General features: G+C 37.9%; 1 protein-coding gene across 11 annotated transcripts in view; it reads right to left on the reverse strand.

The window, feature by feature from the left end:
* LOC106062566 (CD109 antigen-like) overlaps positions 1-20,782 on the reverse strand; it is a 104,325-nt gene that overhangs the window by 72,900 nt on the left and 10,643 nt on the right. For 9 of the 11 annotated variants that reach the window (XM_056034859.1, XM_056034868.1, XM_056034867.1 and 6 more), the window contains exons 2-4: positions 13,821-14,009; positions 711-874; positions 105-130 (exon numbers count right to left, since the gene is read on the reverse strand). In XM_056034859.1, coding sequence (XP_055890834.1) covers positions 105-130; positions 711-874; positions 13,821-13,891 — 261 coding nt within the window. In that variant the 5' untranslated portion in view covers positions 13,892-14,009. Of the gene's footprint in view, positions 1-104; positions 131-710; positions 875-13,820; positions 14,010-18,691; positions 18,714-20,455; positions 20,578-20,782 lie in introns of those variants that run through there. The other 2 variants (XM_056034858.1, XM_056034861.1) reach the window with 2 other exon arrangements.

A 20,782-nucleotide genomic window follows, 5' to 3' on the forward strand; every position in this document is an offset into this window, starting at 1 on the left:
TTTTAGCTTTGCGCTATTGCTTGGCAGTTTTCTAAAGAACCCTTAAAACAGTGAGACAGAAAACTAACTTTAATTTACATACACAGACGTTTGTGTAGGCCTACCTGGATAGTGAGTAACTTTGTTTCACCTGGAAATAAATTAAAAAGATGAAAACTATTTACTATCTGATGTTATTGTTCTAGTCTGCAAACACAAATGTTTAAGATAAAGATTGTCTTCAAGTCCAAAGATTAGGGAGAAGTGCAGTATTTCATGTGGCTAGCAGTGCTCTGGTCATGTGGTATGTGCTTCGGACTGTCCTGAAATGGTCCTGGTTAAAACCTTGACCACTTCCATTGCATGCCATCCTTCTAGAGATTTGGAACCGTTTGATCATCTTATGAGCTGAGCCGAAGGCTCTTCGAGCTCAAAGTTTGAAAAAAAAACTGTTTGGACGCCAAACAGCAAAAAAAAAAAACAACCTGTCTAACAAGGGGGCTCAAGTTTGAATCCTGACTCAAGCAGAGTCATTTTTGCTAAGCACCTAAAGGCAGCACGGAAACCTTCTCCCAGATACCCCCTTCCCCCCCCCCCCCCCCAACTCATCTATAAAAGAGTACAATGAGCATTCTGTAAGAATAAAAAGTAAAGCTGTATAAAAACAATAAAATAAATAATAATAATAAGTGTAATTTTGATACAAACTGTTCAATTTCCAAGCTAGTTACCTGGTAAAAGAATAGTCTCAGCGTTGCCAATGGACCTCTCATGTTGTACAGTTTCAAGTGAGAGAGCCACAGAGACAGGAGCCGTCACCACTTTATGTGCCGTCACTGACACACCTAAAGGTATTCCCGGGTACACAGATTTGGGGGTCAGTACCATGAAGGACCTTAAAAGAGGTTAGAAAAGAATTTGTAATCAAATATCAAGTCTTTGTTTATTTTTCCTAGCAGCGTTTCAAAAATGTCTTGCTGAATTAAAAGATTTCTAATCTAGTATTTGTTGTACTAGAGAGCAAGCCAAGTGTATCCCAGCATACATTTGAGAGACACTGACCTATATAGCCACTAAAACTTTTTTATAATGCTCAAAAAAAAAAAAAAGACTACAAACCTGATTTAAGATAGAGGTAAAATAAACTTAATTCTAAACTACTCTCAAATGTTTGAACAAATATATCCCATAATTCCAGTTCAATTATCCTTTCAATCCAAATTAAGTAAAGAGTAAAAAAATTAAAGTTCCCCTTTCAGACCTTGCGATCTATGGGGCAGATGATATGAAGTCATATGTTTCTGTCGCCCATGCTTAGTGAAGCGTGTAATGTGGACAGCACAATGACCAACCGCATTTACTTTTCCTCGACTTATATTAGAGCTTCGTAGACTCAGAGGCGCCCTAAAGATCCCTAATAGTAAAAATCCCAGTCTTCACCACTATTCGAATCCGCGTCCCGGAATCCCTGGCTCAGAAGCCAAGTGCTTTACCACTCAGCCACCGCACCTCCAAGCAAAGTGATAAACTAAGTTTGAAATACACACACACACACACACACACTAAAGCACGCGCTAATTACAAAGTATTTCACAACTGCACCGCCAGCTAACGATCAAAAGGTCATTCCAAAGTCCGTTGAGAGTTGACAAGTCTTGTGAGGGGACATGTTTTTGCTGGGCAAACAAATGTCGTCCCTCTAGATAAAGAGAAATGTTGTGTCCGATGTGGAGTTATTTGAGAAGGATCCGTATTTAGAATCTCGCTAATTAAACAAGAGTAAATATCCTAATTATTTTGTAATCACTGACGAACACGTCTGTAGGATAGATATAGCTATTTCTAAAAAAAAAACAATCAAATTCATAAAACTCGTTTTAAAACGTTCTTTTTTTTACTTTTACTTCTGTTACATTGCAATCTCCCCAGTACCGACCATGCTAATATTTTGAAATAGTTTCTAGAAATTATACAGTGTATCAACATCTTTGGAAGAAAAAAATAACTACATAACTAGCCACACAGTGAAAACCCTGGTTTGACAGTTATAATTTTTCAAAATATAATCATCTTTAAATTCAATTGGCTTGCAGTCTTTTGGCTTCAGTGGAAATTCCCGCACTCGACTCGAGTGTTTCTTTCTATTTATTAAGGAGTTGAATTAAATACATCGACTTTTTTTTTCTTCTTTCTTCTTTGCTCTCATTAAACATATCGGAGGGTTCAGATCAGTAAACCTATATCTGAGATGTTTCCAGGTTAGGTAGTTCTCCGTTTAGTTTTTCTTCCATAGGAGGGTTTCGGGGCAAGAGTCTTGTTCGGGCGTCTTGACAGAGTATGCAGCTTTGAAGGACATGGTCAGCATTCCCTGGTGATGCTCCGCATGGGTAGGTTTCGCTCGTCCCGACTTTAAGCTTCCGGAACATATGTTGTCTCATTCTATTTTCCGAGTCAGAATACATAGACCAGCGGTTCTCAACCTTTTAAGCTCGGCGACCCCCTTTTTAAAATCCCCACTCTGCGGCGACCCCCATCCACACAGCAATAGAAGAACAGACAAAAACAATCCATATTTTCGATGGTACTAGGCGACCCCTGGCAAATCGTCAATCGACCCCTAAGGGGGTCGCGACCCACAAGTTGAGAACCCCTGACATAGACGAACAAGAACATTTTGCGCACCGCCCTATGTAAAAGTTCCAGGAACTTCCAGTCCACATTCTCTCGCAAACTCATTAGGTCGACTGTTAATAGAAAAACTTGATTGTGCAAAGTTCACTGGGAAGTCTCCATACAACAGTGATGAAGAATTACAAGATCTCAATAAAATGAGAAATTATAGACCCACTTTCAGTTGCATAAAGAAGGAATTGATTTTTTTGTTTCACTTTTTATTACACGTTTAGTCTCCCTTTGATCTCAGACATCATGCCCAACCGCATTCAAGAAGAACATGAAGACCTATCCGTTCAAAACATTTTTAGATTAGTTTGTCATTTTAGCTCTCGTGTTTATGTTTGTAATGTTATCACAGCGCCTCGAGCCTACATTTTGTTTGTTTACAGCACTTTATAAATAAAATTGAATTATTATTATTATTTCGTGCAGCTTCTTTGAATAACAATTTCTTGTCTGCTTAGGTCACGTGACATGAAAATGTTCGAGACGACCGAACGCCAGTCCAGCCAGGACCAACCGTTATAGAAGGCCTGAACGCTGACCTACGACGTCGCAACCTGTGGGCAATTTAAACAAACAGTGCGTTGCCACGTCACAGGTCGTGACTTCGGACCCCAGTCAAGTGCGTATATCGCACGACCAGGCAGCTATCGAGAGAGGACCAGATCAACGGAATGCATGGTGATCGCTCCAGTGTGATAGGCAGTCCTAGGGTAGTTCACTGACCAATAGATGCGAACCTCGGACGGTTAAGAGGGAACTACGATTTAAGATGCCGCTACTTCGTTGCGCTGGCCACGTGACACCCTGCTCGTTAACCGAGCAGATGACCTTAATATCATCTGCCTTATAGGTCTGAAAAGGGGGGGGGAGTTTATGCGGCGCCTTCGACATAGGGGTCACGGAGGTCACGGTTTATGCCGCTGCTACTGACAGGATGGGAAAGCGGTGGATCAACTCTCGCACCCCGCTGAGTCTCGCAAACAAGGTTATGACAGACAGAACGGGTTCAAGGCCGGGTAGGTTAGGCTATTTTCTATACGAGGAGGAGGGGAAGGCCCTAACCGCATAGAAACGCCCGGGGGTTAGGCTATTTTCTATACGAGGAGGGGAAGGCCCTAATCGAATAGGAACGCCGGAGGTTAGGCTATTTTCTATACGAGGAGGGGGGGGGGAGGCCCTAATCGAATAGGAACGCCCGGTGGGTTAGGCTATTTTCTATACGAGGAGGGGAAGGCCCTAATCGAATAGAAACGCCCGGGGGGTTAGGCTATTTTCTATACGAGGAGGAGGGGGAGGCCCTAATCGTATAGAAACGCCCGGGGGGTCAGGCTATTTTCTATACGAGGAGGGGGAGGCCCTAATCGAATAGAAACGCCCGGGGGGTTAGGCTATTTTCTATACGAGGAGGAGGGGGAGGCCCTAAGAAACACTGTTCACCTCCGCTGACGTACTTCAAGGAACTAAATCCCAAGACGAAAGCCTTGTTGTCTGTTGTATTTATGTGTATGTTTCGGTTGTGTTGTCTTTATATGAGAAAAGAGTCCTTGTAATCACAACAAATTTCCGTAAGGATCAATAAAGCAGTCTTAGTCTTAGTCAAGAAAAGGATTTGATATAAAGGAGAAGAGAAGCCTTAGGACTGGATTGGAAAAGCTCAAAGAAAAAAAAAAAGCATGCAAGAAAAAAAAAATTAATTAGACTCTACACCCAATTAATGGCGTTGTTTATATTACTGATTAAAATTGTACACAAGAAGACAATGCCTTTGAATAATAACCATAAATAATTATAATAATAATAGTAATAGAGTGACAATACACATATTTCAAAGCGCAAAACCATGACCATGTCCAGCAGACACCGAATGTAACACTGCAGGTCGAATGGAAGGGCCAGAGTGACCTAACCCCATACTCGCTCTTTATTCTGGATTAACATTCGTCCACTTGTGTGCCGGGTTATCTTCTATTTATTTCATAACCTCGTTTTCAAAACGAGGTAAACGTCTGGCCTTCTAAGTCAACCAAGTAAGTAGACTAAGTTAACAGTTAGATTGACCACAAAAAAAAAAGTATTTAGCACAAAACTTGTTTAAACGGATAAGAACTGCACATGTACAGACATATCTCTCAATACTGTAAGAACCTATTTCTCCCTTTTTATATAAAACAAAGTTAATTACCATTAATTTATAAAAAAAAAATGGGTGCCTGACATTAGTTGGGGAAAAGTAAAAAGGGGTTGGTCGTTGTGCTGGCCACAGAAATAGATGACCTTTACATCATCTGCCCTATAGACCTCAAGGTCTGAAAGGGGAACTTTACTTTTTTTTTTTATTTATTAAAAAAAATATTAACTTTTTTTTAATCGATTCGTGTTTTTTTTTAAGAGACAATGAATAATTGTGCAAAGTTTGAACTTGATCCGTGACTCGGTGGTGGAAGAAACAGCATATTTAAAAATGTGTACCAGACAGACAGACGGGGTGACTTGTAAAAAAACAAAATGTGGTTTTCTACCGTACTAGTTCATATGCCCGTTCTAGATCGGACACTGTTTCCACGGATAAAAGTATTCATTTTGAAACAGAATTACAAATAAATTACGAAACAGATCTAAATAACATCTTTAAAAAAATAAACGTCGGGAACGTCACAGAACAGAAAGAATTTAGTTTCTTCACTTGCAGTAGTTGTGTTTGTCTATTTTTGGAAATTAATTAATCTATTATTAGCTCATTTTTACTGCTGTCGTTTTTTTATATTTTAATTTTTTTAATTTCTTTTTGGACAGAAAGTAAGCCATCGCCATGTTAGACAAATGGAAACTTGAGAAATGTACTCTCGAGACGCCATGGAGATTTTTTTTTTTTCCTGTCTGGGAACTCAAGAGACAAGCCTTTCAATATCGAACACAATACGTCAGAAGTTAATTATTTATGAATAGTGCCACACAATAATTGTATCTAGGGTTAGTAAGGATCGACAAATGCTCTTATTCTATGGTGTTCTATGTGCATCAATGTACAGTGCCTCCGCAAGAAAGGATTTTAATTTTAAGCCTTCACTCCAATGGAGTTTGATGATGATGAAGATGAAGGCAGTGACGAGCTAACTCCGACCCGGTGAAACATTCAGTCCGGCCCAGAGACAAGCCTTTCAATATCGAACATAATACGTCAGAAGTTAATTATTTATGAATAGTGCCACACAATAATCGTATCTAGGGTTAGTAAGGATCGACAAATGCTCTTATTCTATGGTGTTCTATGTGCATCAATGTACAGTGCCTCCGCGAGAAAGGATTTTAATTTTAAGCCTTCACTCCAATGGAGTTTGATGATGATGAAGATGAAGGCAGTGACGAGCTAACTCCGACCCTGTGAAACATTCAGTCCGGCCCAGAACATAGTTTACAACAAAAATTCAAACACTCGCAATGTACAAAACTGTTATTCAATGGATACCAGCACATATAGAACTAGAAGGAAATGAGAAGGCTGACACACTTGCCAAGCTTGGGAGAACAAACACACAATTAAACATTGCACCCTATCCAGAAGAAATAAAGAAACTAATAGTGAATAAAATAAATGAGAAATAGACAAGCTCTCATCCGAATCACAAGAAAGATGATGCCTATTGTAAGCTATTCTGACAAGATCAAAGTCTAATCTTTCGACTCAGGACCGGACACAACAGAATGAGACAACAAATGTACCGGAAGCTCAAAATTGGAATCAGTGAAATCTGCCCATGTGGAGTGTCACCAGAGAATGCCGACCATGTCCTTCAAAACTGCTCTCTTTACCAATTGCCGTATAAGACATTGGCCCCAAAACACCCCAATAGAAAGAAAACTATATGGAGAGCTCCCTGATTTGGAAACCACTGCGCAGTTCATCTCATGTATTGGTCTAGTCATCTGAACGCCCCAACATAAAAATGAGAACGAGGAAGAAGAAGAAGAAGAAGCAATGTACAATATTTAACAAGTGTATTTCATATGTGTCTCATGGAAAAATTCAAACTGCCCACAGGTTGTGACATTGCAGGTCAGTGTTCTGCGTTCTATAACGAGTGGTCTCGGTTAAAGCCCTACTGTATGGACATGAGGGTTTCGAATCTTTTGTTTTAAAATTAAATAAAATAAAATTATAGCTTTTATATAGCGCTACTTTCATGCTTATAGCATACGCAAAGCGTTTATGGTCCAGTCTCATGTGTGGACCAGAGGGGGGGGGGGAGGGGGTATCTTGGAGAAGGTTTTTCCGTGCTGCCTTTAGGCGCTCAGTAAACACAACTCTGCTCGAGTCGGGTGTCGAGCCTCGAGCACCCTTTCATATGTAGCCAAGCCAAGCTAAGTTCAAGCGTACTTGGCCTCTCGACCACTGACGTACGAAACGTAAAAACAAATACTTAAAAAAACAAACAACTTCTATTAAATGTAGCTGTATCAATGAGTGTGGATCAAGTCAAGTGATTAAGTTTGTAATAGATCTAGAATCTAGGCTAACACTAATACAATCTGTGCGATTAGAAATACTTTTGCCAACCGTTTGTGTTTAACGCTGTTTCGTGCTTTTAGTTTCTCACTACATTATGTATGACCAAAGATGCTTGCGCTCCATCATGGACATACGGTGGCAGGACCGCACTACAAACAGCGATGTCCTTGAGAACGCCGGTATGGACAGTATACAGGGACTTCTTATGGTCCGACATCTACGCTGGGCAGGGCACGTATCCCGTATGGGAGACGAACGTATGCCAAAGGCAGTTGTTTTTTTTTGGTGAGCTAAAAGGTGGTCGACGTAACAGAGGCGCCCCACGGAAACGCTTCAAAGAAAAGCTTAGGCGTCAACTTTCCTTGGCTGACATAGAAGAGAGCACCTGGCTGCATGCGGCGTCGGATCGAGACAGCTGGAGGTCACTCACGAAGGCCGCAGGATACACATTTGAGACCAAAAGCAAAATCTGCTGCCGAGGACAAACGCAAACGACGAAAAGAAAATATGAATTGACCACCTGCGGACAATGGTTATGCTTGCCCTGGATGTGGCAAAATATGCAGGTCACAGCTGGGGCTGCGCAGCCACCGGAAATACTGTATTCCTCATTAATCTTCGGACTCAAAGACAAGCCTTATTATTATTATGTATGATCCTATCACTTGTGGGGACAAGTTGGAAAGGGGTGGGGAGAAAAAAGAAGGGCGCTTCTTGGTGATCGTTTTTTTAAATGTGTTTATTTAAAAAACAAAAAGGTGAACGACCTGAATTCGAACTCGCGGGCTAAAGCTTTCTCAGGCTTTTCAAACCAAGACGGTAACCTCTCTTCCAGCGAAGAGCTTATGACCATGGAAGATTGTATAGTTGTCTATTGTTTGTCATAGTCCCGTCCTATTTCATGTCCCTGTTCACTAAGCCTCGGCCGACGACCTATAAAGGGGACTAATTCAGATTATACCACCATTTTAGTCAAGTACAATTTCTTTCCCTTGTTGGAGATACCAAACAAAATAATTAAATACCAAAAGTTAATTAAGATAAGATAAGATAATTTTATTGGTGCAATCAAATGGAAATTCAGTTTGACTACAATTGACCAACTAACTATTGGTTAAAATTTTGTATTAATTTTTGTGTTGTCAGGTAAAAGAAATAATTGCTTGACCAGAGATTGTGTGTGGGAGAAATGACGTGGACAACCTTTTTGTCAGAGTTGATATAAGCTTTCTAAAAACAGGATCATCTGACAATCTGAATTAGAAACAAAAAAATGTGCCATCTGACGTAGGCAATGATATATCAAAGAACTTCAAACCTATCTACGAAGAATTCGATCTTTTAGTTTTCTTTAGCCGCTGGCCAATCAGCTCAACGAGGCCTATGCAACATGACCTGGGACGAATCCTTGTTGACACCAGGCTTACAACGAGATCGTCAGATATTTTTGGTACCAACTTCTGTCACGATTCAATTAACAGAGATGATTGAATTTCAAAGCTTCCTCGACGTGATCGTGTTGCTGTGTGTTCACGTTGGGGTGTTTTCTTTTCAATGTTTCAGAATTAAAAGATCATTACATCCTGGGACAAACCTCCGACGTGAGGTGGGGTGGGGGGTGCGGCAGGCAGGTTTTGAACCGGGGATATCGAGTCGATAGCCCAGAGCGCATACAAGAAGACCAGGCAGACTGAATCGTGAAGAGAGCTGAAATTTATTTTGCTAAAAATTGCTAAAAAAAAACTGTATATATATATATATATATATATATATATATATATTCATTAAATCAGAATAGGGAAGAAGTTTTATTTGTGTACATTGCTTATTTTTAGTTCGTGTTGTGTATTTGTATTTAAGTCTTTGTCTCTCAATAACCTTGAGTTAGTTTCGCATAAAATCCTGTTATCCATCCAGCCCAGTGGCGCTACAGCAGCGTCCAACCCTGATTAAACTTATCTTTCCTGAGCTTTTCGTCTCCATGCCCCAAGATCTGCCTCTACATCATCAATCCATCGTATTCGTGGTCTTCGTTAGGGTCACCTGCCTTCTGGTATTTGCCGGTATACTATTTGTGTAACTCTAAGACAGGCAACTCAACGAAAGGCAGGTGGTAACAATTAAGGAGGTATTTATTTACAGTACAAATATGCATGGACTTCAAGCCATCGAGTCCCAGAATGTCCTATCTCAAGTGACACCAGTCCTACCGATACAGACCACCGACACACTTCCCAGTGCCGTCCCAGGTCATCAACACATTTCATAGATAGCACAAAGGACGTCCTCTCGAGTCAAGACAGCCCAGACTTCCATCACTTTAGCCGGATCCACACCAGTCCTTCTTCCTGTCTAAACCAGTCTTCTACTACTTGTGTTGAATGCCGCTCTCATGCGTACCATCAGTGTGGCTCGGAAGCGGAGTTACAACACTATTTTGGCTCCTCTGTTCTCTACATTCTTTCGAGGTGACCTGCCCAACGTAATCTGTCACTACAGGGGAGATCTTCATATTGCTGGCATATCTACTGGTCAGTGCGTGTCCGCCATCCAGTTTCATCTTGTTTAGCGCCATAGATCTACTCCTTGCATTACCCACCTTAACATCATTTGCCCTATAGATCGCAATGTCTGAAAGGGGAACTGTACCAAAATTATAATGGTCAAATTAGAGTCTTCCCAGTGTGGCTAATTAGCTAGTATTTTTTTTTACCAACGATAAAATAAGGTTAGGGGGGCGCGGTGATGACCTTAACATCATCTGCCCTATAGATCGTAAGGTCTAAAAGGGGAACTGTACTAAAATAAGGTTACTTGTGGGCAAAACAATACTATATAATGACTTCCGGTTACAAGTAAATAATGGTATACAAGCTACTTCTCCCATGGGAAAGGTGTTTAATTATTTTATACGCTGAATGTCAGAGGGAGGTAACACGAGATGAAATATAAAAAGAAAAAAAAAGTAAAGTTCCGCTTTCAGACCTTGCGATCTATAGGGCAGATGCTGTTAAGGTCATCTGTTTCTTTGGCCAACGGTTAACGAGCAGGGTGTCATGTGGCCAGAAAAATGACCAACCGCCTTTTCTTTCCCCAACTAAAGTCTGGTACCCGTTAGAGTTGGGTGGACTCTAAGGGCGCCCAACAAATCCTGAAATTCAAAATCCCAGTTTTCACCAGGATTAAAGCCCGGAAATATGCAAGAGAATAAAACAAAAACAAAAAAAAACATCTAGGGCCTATAATGGTACAGAAGACAATACGGTCCAATTTTGATTAATTTAACTATTTCTCATTGATAGAAGCAATATTCTCGTAAAGAAGTCTTCGGAGAAATATATTCTTAAAGATATTACTTGTCAATCAAGCAGGGTAATTCTTGAAAAAAACAAGATTACAAAGAGAGTTTGTGTTACACAAACTCAGAGGCGGCCCCCGTCGAAGTCGGATCCCTGTCGGATCTGCATATTCGCAAATAATATTCAAGAGGTGATTTAATTTTGATGTAAAATGTTTTACACGTTTCGGATGTTCCTTCAGAGTTGAAGATAATTACTTCCTAGTCCAAACCTCCCGCAGGACGACGGGGGATGGGAGCGGGCAGGGTTTGAACCCTGGGCCATCCATAAATCTGAACGACAGTCCAGCGCGCAAACTGCACGACCAGGCAGCCATCCGATGGTCAAAAGTAATAATGTTTCAAAGATTCATTTGCCGTAAATTTAAATTTAATAAAAAAATAGTAGATTAGTTTTAGTATATTAAAACATTACAATATTGATCAAAACGTTTGGAAATGAAAATCTACACTTTTTTTTTACACTTTAAGTTTAGAAATTGAAATTCTACATCTTAATCTAGTCTATTTTAGTCTAAACTAGATCTAGAAATTCTAGATCTAGACTCTAAAATAATTTTAATTAGAATATAAATCCAGATCTAGATATACTGTAATAAAAATCTAGATCTAGTTTAAAAAATCTAGATTAGATCTAAATCAAGATATCATTCCTTTTTTAAACGCGAGTCACATAACGAGGCTCAATAAACATTACTATACCGAGTTCTTTTTTCATTTCATTTGAAGAATTAATTCCATATAACGTCAGAGGGAAAAAAAAACACTACGTCACACGGCCTAGCTAGACTAAAAATCGCCTTCATCTATAAGAGCCATTTATCGAGTGTTCATAGACTTTGGTGCACCGAGTGCGTTCTTTAAGCATTTCATTTAAAGAATTCATTCCATATGACGTCAAAGGAAAAAAAACACTACGTCACACGGCCTAGCTAGAATAAAAATCGCCTTCATCATTACGAGCCTTTTATCGAGTGTTCATAGACATTGGTGCACCGAGTGCGTTCTTTTAGCATTTCATTTAAAGAATTCATTCCATATGACGTCAAAGGAAAAAAAACACTACGTCACACGGCCTAGCTAGAATAAAAATCGCCTTCATCATTACGAGCCTTTTATCGAGTGTTCATAGACATTGGTGCACCGAGTGCGTTCTTTTAGCATTTCATTTAAAGAATTCATTCCATATGACGTCAAAGGAAAAAAAAACACTACGTCACACGGCTTAGTTAGACTAAAATATGTTTTCATTAATACAAGCAATTTTTTCGAGGGTTAATAGACATTGGTGCACCGAGTGCGTTCTTTTAACATTACATTTAAAGAGTCCATTCATATGACGTCAAAGAAAAAAAATTCCATTACCTCACAATAGGCTAGTACCGGTACCATAAAAAAAAATGTCTTTATTTACACGTGATATTTAACGAGGGTTCATAGACATTGGTGCACTGAGTTCTAATAGATATTATTTAAAAACGATCAAAGCCACATTGTTTTTGCGTTTTGTCTGTCAGTCGGTCTGTCCGTTATCTTGATATAAAAAAAAACAACTAAAAGTTATTAAAAATTGATTAACCTTTATTTTACGTTTCAAAACATCGCAATAATTTTTAGGTAGGAACACAATTGAAAAGTTTATATAATAGATTGTTCCGGATGTTTGTATAAATAGTAAAAGAAAAAGAGAATTTCAGATAAATGTAATACCGTTAATTAAATTTTTTGGATGGTCTCGTATAAAAATTAAATGTACTACAGCCACGTGGAGAGATTTTCATACCTTACTTTGGTGTTTGGATTCTGTTTTCCTTAAAAATCGGAACATAATATTTACGATAATTATATTTTTTAATGTTTTAGGTAGAAAGTTAAATGTACTGTAAGAGAGTAGTGAGTTAAAATATTTTTCATAAAAATCCGTAAAAACATTATTTCGTAAATGAGAAGATTATTTGTTTATTAATTAGAAGAGGGAGTTCAAACAATTATTTGGCGTTAGTAGATTTTTAAATAAATTCGGAAATTTCTGGCGACGATTTGTAAGAAACAAAATCCGGAACTTTCTTTATCGATTACAAAACTTCTATGTTATGTTTTACAAGAAAATTAAATGTCTAAAAAATAATTTTCAGTAATCAATTCTAGTAAATTACTTTTTTTAAAAGCCTTATGCGATTTCAAACAATCATTAGGCATAATTCATGTTTTATAAAACAATATCCGGAACATTTTTACACTTAATGAAATATAAGTCAGTATAGAGATTATGATTTAGCATTAATATGCTATTTACATAAAAAACGGAACAACATATTATTGATAATGTGTTTTTGCAACGTTTAAGCATGGAAATTGAATGTAATATAAGTTAGAAGAGCAAACAAACATTTGTTGGCGTTGATTAGTTTTGCACAAAAAAATCCGGAACAATCAATTTTAGATACTTAAAACTATTGAGATGTTATGGGAGGAACATTAAAGGGTAAATCAGATTTTCAATAGCTTTTAGAGTTCTAGTTTTTTAAATCTAATCGTGACGGACAGACCGACCAACAGACAAAACGCACAAAAATAAGCTTCTTTTATTCGGATGGGGGCACTAAACAAAAAATAAATAAAATCTGATTTTTAAAAAAAGTTTAAGGAATTGGTTTAGCACCTGATCATGTTGCGACGTTACGCTACTGCTCGAAAATCGCTGCATAAAAAGTCCATTTAAAAAAATGTGCGTGATATTTACATACAAAGTGCATTATTAGCCTTTATAAACAAACAGAAATGTTTTCTTTTAATTTTAGCAGCTAGTTGACCAGAAAAAACGTCTTTAACTATTATTTGTATTTATTGTAAACATTTCCTGTACATTTTAAAAATATATTTGACTTAGTGATACTGAAAATACACAAAAATTGTCCATCTTTGTTAGCATATTGTAACATTGCCTCCCTTACATTTACGTAATTGTTTTAGAATTGGTGTATTTTTATGAAAAAATCGCTTGCATAATTAATTTTATAAATTAAACGGTTTGCTTTTAGAAAACCAAAAGTAGCCGTTGCACCTAAACTTTTCAAGCCGGATTTAATGATGAAATAATATTTTTCATATCTCTTCTAGTTTTCGAGATCTGAGTGTGACAGACGGACAGACGGACAGACGGACAGACGGACATTTTGCACAAACCTAATAGCGGCTTTTTCCCCTTACGGGGGCCGCTAAAAAGAAAGTAAAAAAAAAAAGAAAGCAAGGTGCCTTAGTTTACAAATGCTTTTTTTTAATTTTTAAACTTACCCGTAGCATGTAATCCATAATGTGGAATAAGCACAAAGCAAACACAAAGCGGAAGTAGAAGTCCACGACATGACCTGTTACAATGGTGTCAGAAGTATAAGTTATTCCTCTTGTTCAAGAAGACAAAGACTCATCAAAAGAGTCTCAGAGCTGGGAGTTAGTTGTACCATCAGTTCATTGCCACGTGAGCTGTACCAAATAATAATAAGGAATTAGATTTAGAGCTATCATTTCTAAGTTTAAACAAGATTCCAAATTATTAGCTTTAAGGAGCTTTGACTTAATGACGGTATCCCCAAGCCACTTGTAGAGCACTAAAACATTGGAAACCATTTATAATTGTGTTTAGTTAATAGTAATGTCATTTGCATAGCGCAACTAATTCTTAGCCTTATGTCAACAGCGACATATCCCATAGCAAAAATGCAAAATAAAGCCCGCAGGGAATTGATGCCACTAGACTTGAGTTTTACAAAGCTTATATCAACTCCATCTGTCTGTACTGTCTGTCTGGAAAAAATTTGCACACGTTATTTCTCCCACACCCAATCTCGGAATGAAGTTGAAATTTTGCACAACTATTTCTTGTACCTGACAAAACAAGAATCAATGAAAAAAAAATGTAGCTAATTAACTATTGGTAATTATTTATTTTGTATTGAATCGAATAAGGGAAAGAAATCGTTCTAAACTGATGTGGTGGTATAAGTTGAATTGGTCCCCTTGAGGCTTGAGCCCTGAGTTAATACGTTTTTTATGGATTTAAAAAGTGATCACGATTACATTCACACAGATACCCACTCTCCAACTTCTATCCCAACTGATCCAGACAAGTTATAGGATCATAGCGCACTGAGAAAGCTAAAAGCATGAAAATGCGCTAACAAAAACAATTTGTAAAAAATTTCTAATCGCACAGATTTATAATTGTTATATTAAAAAATTAGTCACATGACTAGTCCAAACTAATTGATTTTTTACAAAATAAGTCACATGAATTATTTAAACTAATTTATACAATTACACTCAATATATACTTTTTTAAAAACTATTTTAAAATGTTTTTTTCGATGATAAGGTCTGTGAAAAGTAAATCGGAAATGCTTAAGTCACCCAGGGCCGGAAACTAGCAGACAATAAATATTTATAAAGCTACTCTCAAGAGCTCCTTCAATAAAGCCGGAATCAACACTAGTCCGTATAACCGAATCAGGAACATTAATAACGGTCCTTTTCACCAACAATAAAAAGAAAAATAAATTTTGGAGTATAGCGCCGTACATAACATTCAAGTGAAATAGACAGTAGAACAAAACGTTACGCCATCATAAGTAGAGAAATAATGGCAGTTCGTTCGCAGCACAGCAGAAAGACCACTCAGATACCGTCCAGTTAAAACAAAAAAAAAGGATATTTGACTTTCCGGATAAAAGACGTCCTACTGCATAAGCGAAACACTTTCGCAGTAAGCTGCTTTATAAGAAAACTGATAGAAATGACTTTTTTTTAATACATCTTCTCGATGACACACTAGAACAACCGATAAACCGGACCAGACCAGCCCAATTCCCTCTAGCGTCATATCCGCTCACAGCTCTATTTACTCCCTGGGAGATGACATTAGCCTTTCATATACGCTATTCTTTCCTACTAATTAAAACATTTTTTAGATGATAAACGACATGGAGTCCAATGTCGTCTAAAAATACATTTCATGATTTTCTTTGGCCTTTTGAAATCCGAGCCTGAGTCGTGCTGTGGACGTAAGCGAATTGATTATTCCGTTTGTTTGAATTCTTAACTACACTTGTGCGAGTTTTACTATATTGTCATTTTGCAATGTTCATTTCAAAACGACAGCGTATTTTTTTTTTAAAGAAAACCGTCTATGACGAAAAGAAGCAAAATATTTTTTTTTAATCTAAGGGCAAGAACTGTGGTAATTTTTGGCATATGTATCTCAATGCTGCATGAGAAAGCTCCCTTTTTTTCTGTATAAAACGTACTTTCATCGTCTAAGAATAATAATGCGAAATTTCAAATTTGATCCTAGAACGGGAAGTGGGAGAATAAAACGTGTACAAAATGCCGTAAGAGGAATAACTCCACGTATACAGCCACGTCTCTCAATAGTAAAGTAAGTAGTTAAGTTCCCCTTTCAGACCTTGTGGTCTATAGGGCAGATGATGTAAAGGTCATCTGTTTCTGTGGCCTACGGTTAACAAGGGTGTCATGTGGCCAGCACAACGACCAAACGCCTTTACTTTTCCCCAACTAATGTCAGGTACCCATTAGAGCTGGGTGGACTCAGAGGCGCCCGAAGATCCCGAAATTAAAAATCACAGTCTTCACCAGGATTCGAACCCCGGTCCCCGGTTCGGAAGCCAAGCACTTTACCGCTTAGCCACTGCGCCTCCACGTCTCTCAATAAGTAGCATTTATTTCCCTAGCTGGATATCAAAATAATTAATTACCAATAATTTACTAATTGGTTGAATTTTAATTATGTTTTGTCTGGTTAAATAAAATAAATGTATAAAGTTTCAACTTGATCTGAGAATGGGTGTGGGATAAATGGCGTGTACCAGACAGACAGTGAGTTGATATAAGCTTTGATATATATATATTTTGTTTTGTTAATAGCTTCAGGATGTTTCTGACGCAATACTCTAGAACAGTGTTTCCCAAACTTTTTTCCCTTAACGGAACACTTCGCACATTCTGAGTATTTAGCGGAACACTTTGCTTATTTTGTAGAGATATTGATTTACATGGTGTCCTACCAGTTAATTATTCCAGTAGTTCGTGGAACTCCTATTCAGGCCTCGCGGAACAACTAGGGCTCCGCGGAACACAGTTTGGGAAACACTGGTCTAGAACATTAGCAATGTAATGGAAACTGGAGAATTATCGGCGTTTGTAGACTATCTGTACAGCTCAGGACAGCAATCATGAATCACCATTCTAAAATAAATACTTTGTAAGACGAGTGACAAAATGAAAATGAGTTATTATTCCCAATCAGATGTCAATATTAAACAAAATGAATGCTTTAGAATTATTTTATTGACCCTGTCTAACAGATAAAGACTTAGGTTTACCAGGCGCCTGGCAAAAGGAAGGTATGCCCCTCCTTTTTATAGTACTTACGTTAAATGCCCTTATAGGTCGCAAGGCCTGAGAGGGTTGATTTTATTTGGTAAGGATTTGTCCAACGGTTTTACGATCCTGTGGTTTTACGAGGATGTTGTAAGAGATGATGTCAAAGATGATGTTGTTTAGCGATGATGTTGTAAAGAAGATGTTTTAAAAGATGATGTCAAAGATGATGTTGTTTTACGATGCTGTTGTTTTACGATGATGTTGTTTTACCATGATATTGTTTTACGATGATGTTGTTTTACCATGATGTTGTTTTACCATGATGTTGTTTTACCATGATGTTGTTTTACCATGATGTTGTTTTACCATGATTTTGTTTTACGATGATGTTGTTTTACCATGATGTTGTTTTACCATGATGTTTTACCATGATGTTGTTTTACCATGATGTTGTTTTACCATGATGTTGAGAAAGATGTTGTTTTACCATGATGTTGAAAAAGATGTTGTTTTACGATGATGTTGTAAAAGATGTTGTTTTACCATGATGTTGAAAAAGATGATGTTTTACGATAATGTTGTTTAACGATAATGTTGTTTTACGATGATGTTGTTTTACCATGATGTTGTTTTACCATGATGTTGAAAAAGATGTTGTTTTACCATGATGTTGAAAAAGATGTTGTTTTACGATGATGTTGTAAAAGATGTTGTTTTACCATGATGTTGAAAAAGATGATGTTTTACGATAATGTTGTTTAACGATAATGTTGTTTTACGATGATGTTGTTTTGCCATGATGTTTTAAGATTGTGTTGCCCCCTACCTTCACGCCACTCTCTAACAGAACGTGTCTGTACAAGATCAACAAGTCCAAAGTTCAAACACAAATACGTAAAAGAAACGCGCGCTCACAGAAACACACTATTCAGATATACTTCATAGCAGGTGGAGATTCGGTCAAGGGGGGGGGGGGCTATACGTTTCACCGGGCGATTCAATACTTTTTCTTTATTTTACCGCTTACGCACTAGGCAAACGTTTCGAATGGCGGAAAGGCGACGAGTTAAAGGTTGGATATGGCCTGCGGGCCGTGCTTCAGTAGAGTTTAAACAAGCAAAATATACAAAAATGCTTTTTTAAAAATATCTAATGGAAAGAATTCCACATTTACAGTCATATAGCTTAATACTGTGAAATTTATTTCACTTTTTCGAAACTAAACAAAATTATTTCCCACTATTTAATTAATTAATTGGTTGATTTTTTTTTCTATTGATTCACGCTTTGTTAGGAACTATAAATAATTGTGCAACCTTTCAACTTGATGCGAGAATGGGAAATGGATGAGATAACGTGAGCAAGGTTTGTATCAGACAGACATGCACACTTGAGTTGATAGATGCTTCGTAAACCTAGTCATTCTTTCAACTTCCTGCTGGGCATCAGGGAATAACATCTGGAATAGAAATTCGAGCCCCCCGAATGATCGTGTGAACAACCGGAAACCAGATACTGTACAACGAAACCAGAAGTATGAATAATGACCCTACTACCAAAAAAAAAAGAGCAAGTAACATAAGAAAAGCTTTGTAATTATAACGGTCAAGCCAGAGTTTTCCCAGTGTGGCCTATTAACAAGTAATTATTTTCCAAAGATATACATATACTGACATACTGTCCACCCAGGGACAGTTAGCAAGGTAATAATAGGAACAGCATATATATATATATACATTGGTAGCCGTGAATGAGCGAAACTACTGTACCAGCTTTACTTTCCAAAGGTAGATCCCATTACGAAGCCCTACACTAGAAATAGTTCATAAATGCAAACAGTTCTAGAGCGCGTCCGTGACAGGCAGCGCCATCTGGTCAAGTTGAAGGTCGAGTAGGCTGAGATTCGTTTCCCTCCAATATTGAGAGATAACGTGATCAAACTTAGCCAAGCAAAGAGATATCTTCTGACAAAGCGGCCACCCCGTCTTCATACTAAATCTACTTCATTCCTCAAATCCACATAGAACCTTCCAGGTATCGATATGTAAAATTGTGAGCCGGTGATTTTTTTTTTTTTTTCAGTTGCACAGCTTACAAAACATCAGCACTGGCACGCACGTGACCTTGACATCTGCTAATAACTTCCCGGAATGATTTTTTATGTCTGTTTCCTGGAATCTCCATCAGTAAACCAAAGCGCTACTGGTGCTTATCACATTTCATAACGCGCTACAAGGCCACTTAATAAAGCTCAGTCCACTGCTGTAAAGAACATACAAATGCGAACGCCGCATTAAGCTCAGTCCACTGCTGTAAAGAACATACAAATGCGAACGCCGCATTAAGCTCAGTCCACGACGGCAAATTACAAACAATTGTGAAAGACTATGTTTCAGAGAAGGAAAAGAGAAGGAAATATTTACTTCCTTAACTCTTTCTCTCCTAACTGACGATGACAGCGTTGATTCCACCAGAATGTGGTAAATAATTACGGAGAGAAAGAGTTAAAATTGAAAAGCATTTTTCTTGTGTATACATAATCATCATTCAACTGGGCGAGAGCTTGAGAAGCAAAAATTATCTTACTGAATACCTGGACTAAAATAATGCAAAAGGTCGGGGGTGACTAAGTGGTAAAGCCTTTGGTTTCTGAACCGAGGAGCCTCAGGTTCGAATCTCAGTAAAGACGGATTTTGAATTTCGGGATTTTTAGGACGCCCCATGAGTCCACCAAACTTTGGTGAGTGCCTGACATGAGTTGTGGAAAGTAAAATAATGCTGACCACGACACCCTCGTTTCATGATATGCTCTGTACATCACAAAATCTGAGTGGTCTACCTTTTGTACTTGTATAACAAGACAGGTGTCAGTATTGCATGCATGTCAGTAGTTTTTGTTTGAATAAAATGCAGTTCAAAATTAAGACAATATTCAACAATGAAAATAATGCGAAAATAAAATATGAAAAAAATTTGCAAAAGAATCTAGGCGATATTTCAATTTGCAAAAGAATCTAGGCGATATTTCAATTTGCAAAAGAATCTAGGCGATATTTCAATTTGCAAAAGAATGTAGGCGATAGTTCAATTTGCAAAAGAATCTAGGCGATAGTTCAATTTGCAAAAGAATCTAGGCGATAGTTCAATTTGCAAAAGAATCTAGGCGATAGTTCAATTTGCAAAAGAATCTACGCGATAGTTCAATATGCAATAAAATCTAGGGATGCTCTACTATGCAAGAAAAACCTATCCGTTCTCCATCTTCTATAGCGGCAATGTTACATTGTCCTGCAACCCAGAGATCTGGCTCTCCTCACGTCACGACTGTTCCTATTCGATACATTTCTTTTTCTTCGTCTCATGGACCAACTCCTATAGCCTGGTTCATTCAAAAGTTCACTCATTTTACTCTCAGTGACAAAATAGTGCTAACCTTTCACGAACTAGTGCGTAAAAAAAACTCAATATGATTTCTATTAACTGCTTGTACTAACATTTACAGAACCCTATAGAGTTATATCTAAATTACTCACGTTTAAGTGGACACACGACACGCTTAAAGAAACTTCTCTACCGTTTGAATAAAACAGTCGAGTGAGCACAGGTAAACAATCTATTTATACACAAATTAGCTGTGACGACAGTATGTTTTTATCTGCCCTGCATTCTGATTGGCCGCTGGATTTAAACACGCCTTCCAATCGTTACGTGTTTGAGTTCTATATTTAGCGGACAGGTTTTCCTGATAAAATTCCCTCAAGAAAACATCTTCCAAGATCGATTTTTTTTTTTAAGTCGTTGCAGAAGAAAAGTATGCATCCCAAGGCGCGAAGTACTTGGTACGTAGTCAAATGTCTTAC

This window comes from Biomphalaria glabrata, chromosome 7, assembly GCF_947242115.1.
Source record: "Biomphalaria glabrata chromosome 7, xgBioGlab47.1, whole genome shotgun sequence".
NCBI classification, from domain to species: Eukaryota; Metazoa; Mollusca; class Gastropoda; family Planorbidae; genus Biomphalaria; species Biomphalaria glabrata.